Below are 15692 nucleotides of genomic sequence, written 5' to 3'. Positions count from 1 at the left end.
TGAGCATAAGGAAGTTTAAATTTAAATTGTTAAAAAAATTAAGAGGAAAACTGGGCAATTTGCTGTAACAAATATAGCAAGCAAAGGAGTAATATATTATTATAGAAAACCCCCATACAAATTGATAATAAGAACTCAGAGAAAAGGTTAAGTAGACTTCTTGTAGTGATCATTTCTCACTTTACACAAATATCATATCATTATGGTGTATACGTGAAACTATAATTGTGTGTCAATTATATCCCAATTAAAAACGATCAAATCTCTATCAATACTGCCAACAAAAAAGAATTTAGGAAAAAAAAATGGGCAAAGTTATGGATAATTCACAAATGGTGATTTTAAAATTAAAAAAAAAATTAATGTTTATTCATTTTTGAGACACAGAGACAGAGCATGAGCAGGGAAGGGGCAGAGAGAGGGAGACACAGAATCCGAAGCAGCCTCCAGGATGCAGGGCTCAAACTCACCAACTGCGAGATCGTGACCTAAGCCGAAGTCGGATGCTCAACTGACTGAGCCACCGAGGCGCCCCTAACAAATGGTGATTTTAAATGGCTAACAAACATATTATAAAACTCAAGATTACTAAAATAAAAGAAACGCACGTTGAAAAATTGAGAAAGCATTTTATAAAATTAGTAAAAATGAAAAGATAAATATAAAAAGCTGGCAAGCATCTGTGAGAAAAGTAACCTTATCCACTAAAGGTGGAATATAAATATGTATAATTTTTATGGAAATCAAGTTGGTTTTGTGTACCGAAAGCCTTAAAATTTACACCTCCCTCTTTTTTAACTAAGGGGATTTACCCTAAAAAAATAACGAGCAATCACACTTGAACTATTAGAATAAGGAAACCAGAGAAAGGTAAAATATCTAAAAACAAGAGAATGCTTTAGACATACAATAAATACGTAGTCAATAAAAGTAGTATTTCTGAAGAATTTTTTAAAAGCAGTGGGAAACGGTTACCTACAACAAAGAATGGAAAAAGCAGAATAAAAATCTGTGTTTATAATAAAAAACTCAATTATGCACATAGGACTATACGCATGCTTAGAAGGCTTGCGGAAATCGACCTAAATTGAGTGCTGATCTGACACGAGTGAACATGCACACCGTTTCTTTTTCCTTTTAATTTTCAGTATTTAGTTTTCAGTATTTCCCAGGAGGGGAAAACACTCATTAAAAATATCAACTGCTACTATGCAGATGCACACCGTCCTGATTTCACTATTAAACTGACACAAGCAGCAAACAACCTACCCCTGCTCCACGCTTGTGTTTGGTCGTTGCCCAGACACAGACTCTGAGCTGTCAGTCAGAGACGGCACTACGGCCAAAAACCTGGAAAAGAAAAAAACAGCATGTCAAAGTCAGGATCTAATAGGAGCCTCAAAAAGGATGATTCATTTAAATCTTAACAGCTGCATTTACCCCTCCACTACCTTTTCAAAGGGAATACACAATAACTGGAATACTCTGTTACAAAGCCAAATAAATACAAAGGGCCGCAGCAAAATCTATCATTTTGGATTTTAAACACGCTGTCACATTACTGGAAGAAAAGCCTTCTGACACTGATTCACAGAAAGGGACTCAACTTAGTGAAGTCCTAAAAAGTGATTAACAGCTAAATATTCATATGGCAGCGAGTAACAATGACAGCTAAACAAATGACAGAACAGGGACAACACTAAACAAGTGAAGATACATACAAGATGAGCAACTTAATGTGACACACATGTTTTTCAGAGTTACTTACAATGTCGATAGAAGTATTTTATTTATTATTTATTTATTTATGTTTATTTTGAGGGAGGGAGGGGCAGAGGGAGAGGGGGAGAGAGAGAATCCCAAGCAGGCTCCGTGCTGTCAGCGCAGACCCTGATGGGGGCTCAATCCCACAAACCATGAGATCATGACCTGAGCCAAAATCAAGAGCCGGACGCTTAACCAACTGAGCCACCCAGGCGCCCGCAACATAATTATTTTAAAGGCAGAAGAGGGTTATGGGAAAATTCTTAGAATGGATGTGGACCCTAAACTTGGTATATACACAGAAATTTCTCAGAGAAAAACAAACTCCTCTCCTTGTAACAGCTGCTAACTATGAAGAGCAAATAATTTCTTAGTGTTGAAAACAACATCGCCTGTAGAAGTGAATGAGACAGATAACTAAAATTTCAGCCATTTGATTAGCTCTTCCCATATGTAAAAGGAATTGTGGATTACCAATCACCATCTACACCCACTTTAAGAATCACCCTCATCCCCAGGGGCCCACAGGTAATATTACTATACTGCAATGATAGGCAATGTTGCTTGGCATCAGACGTTCCTCACAGAAGTAATGTGAAATATAAAACTTCCCTTATTAGAGGGCTTGCTAGGATCTACACCACCCTTCAAACAGTTTAGAGAAGGTCTCTTATATCTGAGATCAGTTCATAAAAGCCTTTCTCTTCATATATCCAACAGAAATATTTTCCAGCACCATGTATATACATAATGCTTTTGAAAAGGTAAATTTTAGCTTACCAAAAGTAAAATATGATTAGGTTAGATTAACTTTTATTTGGCTATGCTAATTTTTTGAGGATGAAAATATCAGTCTCCCTTGCAAGGCCAGAGAAGGGGTCATATGAATATAATTTCTAAGGCAGCTAAGTCTCTGCACTCAGTAGCAAGGCATGGCATGATCTTCTTTTGTGGTAAATAGGAAAGAAGCCTATTTTGAACCTGAAGTACGATTTTTTAAAATTACTGTTTCATCATCCTTTTACAATGAGAGACACAGGACCCAATGGTTAAAGTAGCTTTTGATGATATCTATAGTGACCAGAAAGATGAACAGTATTTCACAACAGAGTAGCATCATTTTAAAAGCTAATTAGAAGAACCATGTTTCCAGAGCTTGGCAAAAATGAAACATTTTTTCAAAGAAGCTAATTTACTGATCTAAATCCTAGACTTCTAAAACTAGCTTATCTGGTACCAGCTTCCTTTCCATTCCTTCCCATGATAGCATTATAAAGTATTCCTAATAAACAATACCTTTGATAGACTTTATTTCTAATTCCTTTCTGAAAAGCAAGGAGATAATTCCGTCCATCTCCAGAGAAAACTTCCACAGCAATAGGCTGAAATGATCAAAGAGAAAACATTAAGAAACATCACAAAAAAGGTTAGATATTAACTTTCCCACTATGAATATCTATATTGTTAAAGAAGTTAACTTTTTGACTGAAGGACACTTTTAAAGTCATGAATTCCCAGCAGATTAAATTACAAAACAAACAGAGCCAATTTGTTCAGTTCAATTTGTTTCTGAAATCTTTAACAGAATAATGGTAAAATATGGGGCGCCTGGGTGGCGCAGTTGGTTAAGCGTCTGACTTCAGCCAGGTCACGATCTCGTGGTCCGTGAGTTCGAGCCCCGCGTCAGGCTCTGGGCTGATGGCTCGGAGCCTGGAGCCTGTTTCCGATTCTGTGTCTCCCTCTCTCTGCCCCTCCCCCGTTCATGCCCTGTCTCTCTCTGTCCCAAAAATAAATAAAAAACGTTGAGGAAAAAAAAAAAAAATTAAAAAAAAAAAAAAAAAAAAAGAATAATGGTAAAATAAAGTAATTTTAAAACTATAATTTAGGAAAATTATAGTGAAAATGCAATTTTTATATTAAAACATATATTTATGTAAACATATATTTATATGTTTACATATTTACATAGTTATATGTTGATTTGGATGCTACAGGGAAAGCTGTGAGAACAAAGATATCACTCAGGTTTTGTTAAAAAAAAACATGTATTATACAGAGTTGTACACCCATGTGACATGAGTTTGCCTATCATAAAATCATCTAAGGAAATACTGTAAGGGATAGTGTGGATCCTATAAAGGGTTTTCATGGCAAGTATGGGTTTTAAAGTATCCTCTGAATAGGAGTGCCTGGGTGGCTCAGTCAGTTAAGCATCTGACTTCGGCTTGGGTCATGATCTCACAGCTGTGAGTCTGAGCCCCACATCAGGCTCTGTGCTGACAGCTCAGAGCCTGAAGCCTGCTTCAGATTCTGTGTCTCCCTGTCTCTCTGCCCCTCCCTGCTTGTGCTCTCTCTCTCTCCCCAAATAAATACACATAAAAAAACATTTTTTTTAAATAAAATAAAATATCCTCTGAATAAAGGAACATGACAAAATGTTCGGTGCTACTAAAACAACCCACCTGCAGGAGATACCGCCTTTTATGTACTTCCTTGATATCTTCATATGCAAAAATGCTGCATGTTCTTTTGAGTTGACTGGGACCTTGCCTGGCTCCTCTGGGGATAATTGGCTCATGCATACTATAGGCAGGCAAGAGAAACAAAGATAAACAAAACACAGCAAGAGATAAATTCACTGTTCAACAAAGGGTATGTTATTTTTAACATCTGAATAGGAGCAGGCAACAATATATCAGAATACTGATATATGTTTAAGTTATATTTAAACATATTTAACAAAAAAGCATGTTTAAGAGAATAATGTATCCACTGCTCAGTGTACAAAGAACCCTCTTTGATGATATAATTTTAAAAATCCCATGTTACAACTTATCTAACAGGCACAGCTGGTACAGTGTGTAGTCCCCCATAGTTTTAGAGGCCCAAGAAAAAGTTTTAATTTTTTTAATTGAAAGAAAAAAATTACACTTTTTGGTAGAAGAAAATGGTTTAATGTATAATATTAATATATTCATCTTTAAAGCAACAGCCACAAAATATAATTTTTAGTATTTTCATATGCAGCCAGGGGCCCATGAATGTGGCCCTGATTGTTGCTGACAGTAATTATCTGAAACATCTCCTAGGAATGGATTGCAGAGGCTGTGTCTACATTCGACAGTGTTAGGTATTCAAAATGTTAAAGAGAGAAGAACATGCTGACTAAGCTTTAAGATTTTTGTGCTCCTTCTGGCTTTGTCTGTCTTCTGGGTTTCTGTTACCCACTGTCATCCCATCACAGGACTGGCAGAAGAAAAGGAAGACAGACAAAACTCACTTTATTCCTGCCTGTGCTTTTGTCACACTGCTTCAAGGCGCAGAGGACATGGCCGCTCTTCCATTTGTTAGAGTACTATGAAGCCACCTGCATTTCCTCTACAACTGTGTCTGCACTAAAATTAAAAAAGGACAGTTTGCAAATTCTAAAGTTTATACACAGAATAATACAAGGAATTTGGGGTCTCCTGCTATGAATGCAGAACAATTCATTTTATTTAATTTTCATTTTGATAAATAAGACAAGTGTTTTCTTACCTTCAAATAACTATTCCCCTTTGTGAATATTTAATGACAAATGCACACAAACTGAAAGATAATGTTACTCAGAACACAAGTTTTGGATTAAAACAACACTATGTAAATACATATTGTTTTCTCAAGATAGCTGTACTGTGTCTCTTCATTCATTTACTTACTTTGGAGGTAAGGTTTCAATATCTCTTATTTCCCTGGTTGCTGTCATTGTAAATCCATCAATCACATAAAAATGCTCTTTACCAAAAAGAAGTAGCCCCTCACTTGTATCTAGGCCCTGGACCCGAGCACAGCGGTACATGTGTTGAATCTATAAAGAAAACCATAAACATTCATTAAGAGAGTTAAAAAAAAAAACCCAACAACCCTGATAATTTCTTTTTTGATATAACTGAAACAAAATGTTTTGAAAACATGGATCTAGTGGGCAAACAGGATTTTATCGAGATGCACTCTGTTACGGTTTCCCCGACTTAAGCACATTAAACCTGAGTTTAAGCATGTTAAAAAGAATCAGCTAAAACTGCAATCTGATTTGCACTTGAGTTCAGTAAAAGGAGACAACCATTTAACTCACATCCAACACCTATCCATCCAATCCACTTCTCCCACTATCCACAGAGTACTCACTGTGTGCCAGGGACATCTGTACTAGTTTCTAGGAGTGATGAACAAGTTAGATAAGGAAGGAGACAGAGACAATAAACTTGGCAGAGAAAAAAAAAAAGAGAGAATTGAGGTATACATGTAAGGAGATTAGGATTGTGCTCTTTGTGAGTCAAGAGTGCAAATGGTCTGTTGATCCCGACAATCCTGAGTGAATCCCCCCAGTCCTGACACTTAGTTGTGGATTTAGCCAACTTTCTTAATTTCTCTGGGCCTCTCTGTCTGCATTTGTGAATTTCAAATCAACACTGGCTTGTTGTGAGAGTTACAGAGATAACATATGTAATCGTGTTAGAGACTGTTGGTGATCTTCTCTCTTATGCAACTCACTTTCGTCTTTTTACACAATATCTCCCGGAATGGGGACTGTGACATTTGTCCCTATTCGCTCCCCACCTGGGGTCCTGCCTGCCTGGCAGACTGCTCTGCCATTGTACAAAGCCAAACTTGGCAGAAGTTGTATTTTCCTCATAGTCAAAAAGAGTTGCTAAATCTCTCAATGTAAGTATTGTTCTCTTTCCAACGGGCAAGATCTAGTTCCTTCTTGCTTAAACTCAGTTCAACATGAGTCAAGGAAAAAATATCAGCAACCAATCTAGAGTCAAACAAATGTCAGTCTGAATATACTTCTTGCACTATTTAAACGTAAATCAATTAGAGCAAAAACTGTACTTAATGAGATTAATAGTTTGAAAAATGAGTGTTAGAAAACAGATTTTTCTAAAACATGCAAACGTAGTCAATTTTCAACACATCTGAACTACTTTTATAATAAAAATGTAGAATGTTATAGGAAAAAAACCCAATACTTTGAAAATCATTCTATTGTAGTGTAAGATACAAACACAAAAATGTTTTTTGTAAGTGCATAGCTTGAATTTTCAAATGCTAAAAATATGACACAGCCAGCATCCAGATTAAGAAACAGAACATGACCAAGACTTCAGAAGCCTCTCTTGTGCTTCCTTCAGACCTCATGTACTTTTAAAATTACATGATTTTTAAAAACATTTTCATTCAAGATTAATTAAGCCATATATTCAAACAGAATTTTAAAAATCATACCCTAAGTTCTGGTTATACCTTAGTGGGTAAGATTTCAAGGGTTACACTAAGGCCTAATATGAGAGGCAAAAAGACCACACTTTAAAAAGTCAATATTCACAACACGTTTAACTCACTCATTCCTTCATTTATTTATTCTTTTATTTACTCAACTAATCACTTCTTCCTTCAGAAGTTTATTGGGTATCTATTAGGTGATTGGAACTGTGTAAGGCAATGGGGATTGGAATAAGAAACACTGCCTGGCTATAAGGAGCTTCCTGCCTATGGGAAGAGATAGGCACAGGAATATTCATGACATGATAAAGGAGAACGATACATACAAGGCACTGTAAGAGCACAGGGGAGGGGTATCCAAGCAAGCCTGAGCTGGCAAGACAATCAAAGAAAGCCTCCTACATCTGAGTATTAAAGAGATCATGGGAAATGAGACTGTACCAAATGGGAGCCCCCAGGATAGATTATTATGCACGTGATGGAAAGAGGGGCATCTTGGCAGAAAACACAGTGAGTAAAGCACAGAGTAAAGCACTAGTATTATGGATGTGGTCAACTGTGGGGCACAGAGTGCTGCTTATAAGCTTACTAGGCTTATAAGGCAGAGTCAGTGAAGTGAGCGTGAACAGGTTAGCAGGGTATAAGAGGTCGGGAGAGAAGTAGAAAGGTAAGGCGGTCTTCTGCGAGTGAAGGAGATGGGGCTTAAATATAAGCCTGGGGATGATGACATGGATGGGCTGAAGATGCTTGTACATGGTTAATAGAACTATGGAGGTGTTTAAAAAAACAAAACAAAACAAGACCAGATTACTGAGTGGGTTGCGTGCATGGGTTTGAAACAGAAAATTATGGCAATAAGTATAGTCTAATAAAGGGTACAGAGATAGAGTAAACTAGGTATCAATGTTAATACTGTATTTGATGAAGCTTTGTGCTGTTTAGTGTGTTCAGATCGGTCAGAAAATCCTGAAAATGACAGATGTAGAGTACTGAATCCAAAAGGCTGCCTACTATTCACCCTGTATTTCATTTTAGGGGCTAAATATTTATCTTCTGCCACCAGATAAATACCTATCAGTTAGTCTTGTAAAATGGAAACAAGTCACTTAAATACAATCCTTACTTTTTAGAAGCACAGTACCTTTTCTCCTTCCTCCAACAGGCGCAGTAGGGTAGCATTGTCTGTTTTCTCCTCCTCCTCTATAGAGCTGCCCTCAGCAATCTGGTCTTGTAGTTGCTCCTGGCTCTCCTCATCTCCTCCATCAGGTGCGGATCGAGACCGTTTTAGAGGAGGCTTGACCAGACCTATGGGATAATAACCATGAGAGCCATGTGACCTTGCAGGGGCCATTTGGGAAGCAGTTTGGGCTCAGGCAGTCTCTCCCACATATTTCCGAAATGAGGTAACTCTGAAAGGTACAGGGAGGCAGCACAATGCAGTGATTGAAGACATAGGCCCTAAAGTGAAATAGTTATGTGACCCTGGAGAATTATCTATCTGCCTTCTCTGAACTTCAGTTTCCTCATCTATAAAACTGGGACAAAAATACCATCTATCTTAGAGGGCTGTTGGGAGGATTTAATTGCTTATTCATGCTTAGCATCGTATTTAATAGTAAATACTAAATAAGTGTCAGATGATGATAGAGAGCTTAGCATAATTAATAGTAAGAATGGTGTTTCTTATGGACAGGTGTCATTGAGGGGGTATCATAAACAAATGATCAATCACTATCAGAAACAAAATTAAAGACAGCAAGTTATAAATATGATTATAAGAGATCCCACCTACATGGAAGGCCCAATGAGGACTATTTCAAGACTTATGTAACAAGCAGCAATATGGTCATTCATATATGAATCAAGGTGATCAAATCATCACATCATTAAAAAATACAATTCTTTAAAATACAGGACAGGTGACCTAATTTGCAGGTTAAGGAAACATTCTACTGTCTATATTTTGAAAATTTTATTAATAACCACAGGAGGTGACATTAAAATTAATTGATGAGATGCCAAAGTATGAGAAGCACTCAAAATACACTCTAAACCCAACACTTAATTAAATTAATATTCTATACTTGTCCCAAAAAGTCATGTTACACCCACCAGTGATAATTGTGCTAAGAATGTTGCAAAAGCTTACGTCAGCCTTTTAGAATCTTATCCTTTGAGCATGAGTTATCAGAGGTTCTGCTATGCCTTGAGAAGAACCTTCTTTTTATATATGAAAGAGTATAATAAGTAAGCAAGAGAGATCAAGTCCTGCTGAGAATATCCACAAGGGAGAAAAGCTTATATATATATATATATATATATATATATATATATATATATATATATATATATTTTTTTTTTTTTTTTTTTAAAGTTAAGTTCTACGCCCAGCATGAGGCTTGAATTCACAACCCCCATATCAAGAGTCAGATGCTGTACTGACTGAGCCAGTCAGATGCCTCTATAGTTGCATTATTTTTAATAAATCAAAACTTCCAATTCTATGTCTAGCATAATACCATGCACAACACAGTAGGGACACCAAAATTTGTGGTTTTACCTCCATTGGAGATTAGGAAAATGAGGCCAAGCCAACTCAAGTGCCAATGACCCAAACACAGGTCATCTGACTAACTCTGAAGTATACCTTAGCTTATATTCAGTAAATTCAGCTTTGGACCCACTTGCTTAACTGTGCTGGGGCAATGTCAAGAAAATTAGAAGACTATAAACCTTGCTCAACTACTACAAGTTTCAAGGATTCTAGGAAAATGTTAGATTACGAAATACTTACGAAGTCATAGTCACAATGAGAAGATGAATATTATAATAATAAGAGAGACGGATCACAATTTTTGATGGGGTGTTTTGTTGACATGGTCATATACTATGTTTTTTAATCAACTGGATCTGAAATTTATTTTTAATTTGAAGTCCTCAATTTATATTCTGAGGCTTTGTTTACAGAATATGCCAAGACTTTTGAATTTATCATGAATCAGAGGCTTAAATGAGTTAAAACAATGGACCGATTTACTTATTCAATATTGACTGAATCCCCATTTTGCATTGGGCATGTGCCAAATGTCATTGGTGAGAAGAAAAAGGATCTCTTGCCTCTGAGAAACTTATGTTTAGAAAACATAAAGCAGTGAAAAACACTGAAATTGCTGTAAGAGATATGAGCAAAATGTTCTCGGTGGACAGGGAAGTTGGAAAAGGCTTCAGAGAAGGAGGATTTGAAATCTGACCAGTGTCTTCAAGGTCTGGTGGGGTTTGTTAAGATTTAGATCATGGAAAAGCTGCAGGAAGGGGGGAGGGGGGCACACATATATAAAAGTACAGAATCAAAAAGTTCATGTCCAATTCATCATCTCAGGTATGTTTTACTAAGCTCATAAAGCACAGATTTGGAATAATCTGTCTTAGATCATAGGAAGAAATTTCTTACCTATTGTCTAACATGCACTAATAACACATTTAGTAGTTGTTTTAATTTTATAAATATTTATTTGGTTATCAGGGCATTGGATTAAAGTATCAGGTAACACTGAGAGTTCTGCCAAATGCACTAAAAATAAACTATCAGGCCAATAGGCACATTCTATCTATCTGTAGGCAAGAAAGAAGAGCCAGTCTCTTTAGTTCTAATATAGAAATCAATTTTTAAGAAGAGTGAAATTGTAAAATATGAATGGATACTTTTATCCCTAGGGTTGGCCCTACTCTTTGCAGTAGCTCATATTTTCATAAAAATTCAAATGTAAGAGACGATCCAAAGTCATTTTTAACTAAATCCAAGAGGAAGGCTGACCTTTGACCTTAGCAATAGTATCTTCGCCATGCTCTGGTTCTTGCTGTGTAGCTTCACCTTCTGAACTCTCCACAATGGCGTCCTGGACAATGGCTGGATTGCCAGAGGCTAGTCGCATGTAGTATTCTTTACTGTCATAACTTACAGCTCTTCTGTATCGAGCAGGTTTCTAAGAAATAACGGAAGAAAAGGATTCAGGTAGTTATTTTCAGAATTAAAATATAAGCTTTCTAGGGAAGGTATGGTGTCAAGACTTCATTATGTGTTACCTTTTTAAAGGGATTTTTGACAGACTATATTTATACACAAAAAATCCATACACTTTTGGGTTAAGCTTCTCTACTTTTAAATTGTATTGGTTTTTAAAACATACATAAGTTAAAAAAACATTATTAGCAGTTTTTCTTCTTGAAATAGAAATAAATCACCTCTAGTCAAATAATGTTTTCATGTTAGTACTGCATGGCCTCACTGTAGTAGATGTATTAGAAAACCTTCTTAGACAGTAAAGAGAACACCCAGTGTTGGAGAGCATCAAGTTGCAAGAGGATGTCTGGTTTGTGAGGAGCCTGGAACTTTGCAAAAGAAAGTTAAATAGTCAGGCCTAAAGGCCCATCCATTCAGTTGGAATCATCTGTGCCTGTGTTTATTTCAGATATCTGGAGGTAAAGACTTAGAACTGCACTGTTCTTCCCCATATTCCCAGTTATCACTAAAATTCTAGAAATTTTAGAGCATTCTGACCCAAGATGGAATCAACCAGCTTTAGGCCAGATGGTGCTCTTTGGCTGGCCTGCCCCTCCAAGCTGATACATTCAATTTGCTAAAACATTCCTGTTGTTTGTTGTGTAAAAATAACATGATCCATAAGTCTACTAACTGAGTATATTAAGAACATATATAAGTCCATCTTGAAAAAGAAATTTATTACCTAGAAACATTAGAAAAGATATTTTTGGAATATGATTCAAGAGCGTTTCTTTTTCAAAATAATTAATGTTTAACCTAAAAATAAAGTCTCCAATTGACCCAGACCTTTTTTCTTTAAAATATAATGGAAAAAATAAGGTCTAAAATGTCCTACAAAACTGTAAAACCACAGGGAGAATATATGTATAGGAGCTCCTCGATTAGAATGAGACCCAGACTTTGGATCAACAATTAAAAAAAAAGATGGAGTTTGAATCATGCTTTAAAACCTTCCCTTTCTAAACATTATTTCACTTTTCCTTTCTCATGAATAAGAACAGGTAATTAAAAATATTCCGTTGGCTTACTCTTCAACTCAAGTAGTCAATATATATTTTCCACTATAATGCTTTTTCAAGCAAGACCTTTTTAAACAAATGATTTCCAACTTAAGCGGAAAATAAATGTCCAGTTGGAATATTTAGACTTAAATACTGAACCTATTTTGAGATAAAAAACTACATAACTGAAGCCACAATGCCCTTCTTTTAACTTTAGGTACAGAGTCAGGAGAGCAGCAAGCTAACTGAGGAATGATATGCAATAAATGGAAAGTGAAATACATAACATAGGAAACTATTAAAATGAGGTAAAATAATATTACAATGATGGAAGGACCAATCTGATAAGCAAACTAATAATACTGCAATAGTTTTGAAATGAAAGAAAGGTAGTAAACTTTGTAGTGTACCAATTCTTCTACATTAAGTATAACAGTGTTATCTTCAACTCAAAATTGTTCTTTTAAAAAGATGAAAGCATAGTTAGTTATGGGCAAGACAATGAGTAGATGGGGGAACATCTACTTGGTTAAGGACTTCAACTTGGAAATATAAGCCTTATTCCCTAAATATTTGGAGGTAGTTTTCTGTGTTCTAAAGAACCATTTTTTTTTTTTTTTTTAAACCGAGTAAGGTACTGAATCTTTCTGGAAAAAGAAAATAATTGTATATTTTTAAACTTATAATTAAAGTAAGCTAAAATTTTTTTTAAGTGATCTATGTATATCTTAGTTTTCATTAAAGCCTTCTAGTTGAAAAAATAATTTTTAGAAGAGGATACTTCTTGTATTCTCAAAATACACACTATTTAGTATCTGGAGGAATTAAATGAGTAAATGAAAAAAAAAGTTGAGGGTGTCAGGCTGCCCATTACTAACATGCGTCAGAACTTGTTAGTTTATACGTGAAGCAATACACATTTTGTGGTGAGAGCAGCGAACACTCAACCTGTTAGTGAGCAGCAGACAGGCCCTAGAAAGCTAATTAGAATAAAGCCGAGAAAGACTAGGACATCTCTCAGCACGAATGACACCAACCTTTCAACTCTAAGGAACTTACAAGAACAAATTGAAAGTCAATCTTTTATGTTAGTCTAGTCTACCATGCACTAAAAAAACAAAAACAAAACAAAGAAAACTGCAAGTATTTTGCATTCTCTTATGGTAATTTGTGTTTTACCTTTTGAGGAATGATATCATCAGGTGTCTCGGGCTGTTTACTTGGGACCTCAGACTGAAAACAGGGTATTAAGTATAGACACATCAGAAAAAAAAAAAAAACAACAAACAAACCAAAATAACAACAACATAAAGAACACCACAAAAATAAAATTTTCCTGAGGATTGTATGACATATGGAAGACACACTCAAAATTCATGCGATTATCATTACTATTTTTTAATTATCTAAAGTAGTTTTAAAGTAAAAACTACACTAAAATTCTCAAGGCTAACTGAACAGGACTAACTGAAAAATCACAGACAAAACCTCAGCATAGGCGGCCAATGTCATGGATGATGACAGGCAAGTCTATATGGCTTCAAAAGGAAAAAAACAGAAAACTGGATAATAGAATCTAATGCTAGCTATTACCTTCCACCTGCCTTTCACTGTGCTTATCCTTACATCTGTTTCATAACGGGAGTAACTGGTTTACACCATTATCTCCAAAACCCCACACCACAGAAATCATGAGGTGCTTTCCTCCCATAAAAGCCCAATGCCCTACTTTCTTTACTACTTTCCCACCTACAACCCCAGAATGGCTGAAAGCAAAAGGGAGACTGGGCCATCAGTCTCCAGGCCAAAAGTTTTGTAAAGAGCACTTCCAAAAATATTAGGTGGCAGCTATATATTTTATTCTCAGAATAAAATCTCAACTAACAAGAAGGCAATTTCTTTTGAGCTGTCGTGTTGGGCTTATGCATGTAAACATACACGGATAGCTACATACAGACAATGATGCACCCAAGAACTACTCCCAATTTTTCTTCCTTCTTATCTGGAGTTGATTTCTAGTACCTTTCCCCACGGTAAACATGCGTCAGCAAAATGACTTCACAAGGGTTTCTTCCCTAGGCAAAACACACACTGGACTACTGGGCATTCTTTCAAATACTTCACATGGTTTTAATAAATGTTTATCTTTAAAAGCAAACTTTTAAAAGCATACCTTGTAATGAAGAATAATCTTTAAAATATATATCCATGATCTCTATCTTGGTAAGGGTACTGGCTACACGAGTATAAAATACACACATGTGAATATACAATGGTACTTAAGATTTGTATATCTCAATGTATGTAAAATTTATGCCAATAAAAAAAGAATTATAAACAAAAACTGAATTCTAATTATTGATATGCATGTGGAATATTAAGGGGTGAAGGGTACTGACTCTGCAACTCTCTCTGAAATTCATTAAAAAAGACTAAGATAGATTGCTGGATGTGTGATAGACCAATATAGCAAAATGAACAAATTCCTATTGGCAAATGCAACTTTGATGTCCACTATTTATCACCAACCAGAATGCTGGCAGGGTCTGAAATGCACACTCTTTATTTTCCCTGCAGCATAGGGTACAGTGCCAGTCTAATACATACTTGCTCATTGATCCACTCACTGAGGCTCTTGTTTCACTACAAGGCACAGCATTCAATCAATAGTAAAGAGATATGCTATACCAATAACTTTAATATTATCATACCTCTCTTTTACTAAAAAAAATTATAACTAAATTATAATTGTTTACACAGAAATCTAAAACTTTCAAAGTCAGAATTTCTAGAAAATAATTCTTCAGCCATTTTTCTTCACATTTTTCTATAATGCTGACAATGGCATTTCCTGAATGAGTTGCTTAGTTTCTAGGAATCCTGTGACATCTGTATATTAAACAAAAAATATATGTGACAGCAGCCACAGGAGACTCCCTTAATTAGAAAAGGAAGCTTCTAGTAAGTTGATTACCCTTCTGTCCCAAGCAGCCCGAAATTAATAGGTAGGCAATGGGGTCTTCACCCTGGTGGTAATTGCAAATAATAGAACACTTGTTTGAGATTATTATTCTATGAAAATAAATTCTGTGAAAATAAGGAGACCACAGAATTAAAACCTGGTTTTCATATCTAAATACAATTTTTTTTTAAATGGCAAAATATGGAATCTTATTCTCCTTACTTAGGATTCAGAGTAATGACACAATTGCTTAAAAGCCACTGGATTTTATATTTTCATCATATCCTCTGCTCACATCTTAACAACATCTACAACTGACATTACCACCTAAAATACAGAATTACAGGAGCACCGGGGTGGCTCAGTCAGTTGGGTGTCCAACTCGTGATTTTGGTTCAGGTCATAATCTCATGATTTGTGAAATCGAGCCCCAAGTCTGCTTGGGATTCTCTCTCTCTTCCCCCTCCCCCACTCACGAATGTACTTTCTCTCAAAAAAAAAAAAAAAACTTTAATAAAAAATATAGAATTACAGTGCAATTTAGCATAGCTGTTTTAGTAATGGAAATTATCCCAAAAGGAAAGTCTTTTTTATTTTTATTTTGAGAGAACAGAGACAGAGACAGTGTGAGTGGGAG

The 15692-nt window shown here is 35.8% G+C and overlaps 1 protein-coding gene across 13 annotated transcripts in view; it reads right to left on the bottom strand.

Annotated features, from left to right (window-relative positions):
• WDFY3 (WD repeat and FYVE domain containing 3) overlaps positions 1-15692 on the bottom strand; it is a 279689-nt gene that overhangs the window by 35683 nt on the left and 228314 nt on the right. For 11 of the 13 annotated variants that reach the window (XM_058722008.1, XM_058721996.1, XM_058721995.1 and 8 more), the window contains 7 exons: positions 13273-13326; positions 10844-11012; positions 8171-8334; positions 5463-5611; positions 4227-4347; positions 3061-3146; positions 1270-1350 (listed from right to left, as the gene is read on the bottom strand). In XM_058722008.1, the coding sequence (XP_058577991.1) occupies positions 1270-1350; positions 3061-3146; positions 4227-4347; positions 5463-5611; positions 8171-8334; positions 10844-11012; positions 13273-13326 (824 nt within the window). The remainder of the gene's footprint in view (positions 1-1269; positions 1351-3060; positions 3147-4226; positions 4348-5462; positions 5612-8170; positions 8335-10843; positions 11013-13272; positions 13327-15692) is intronic. The other 2 variants (XM_058722004.1, XM_058722007.1) reach the window with 1 other exon arrangement.

This window comes from Neofelis nebulosa, chromosome 3 (assembly GCF_028018385.1).
Source record: "Neofelis nebulosa isolate mNeoNeb1 chromosome 3, mNeoNeb1.pri, whole genome shotgun sequence".
NCBI classification, from domain to species: domain Eukaryota; kingdom Metazoa; phylum Chordata; class Mammalia; order Carnivora; family Felidae; genus Neofelis; species Neofelis nebulosa.
The sequence above is the reverse complement of the archived record's forward strand: the minus strand, read 5'-3'. Positions and strand labels throughout refer to the sequence as shown.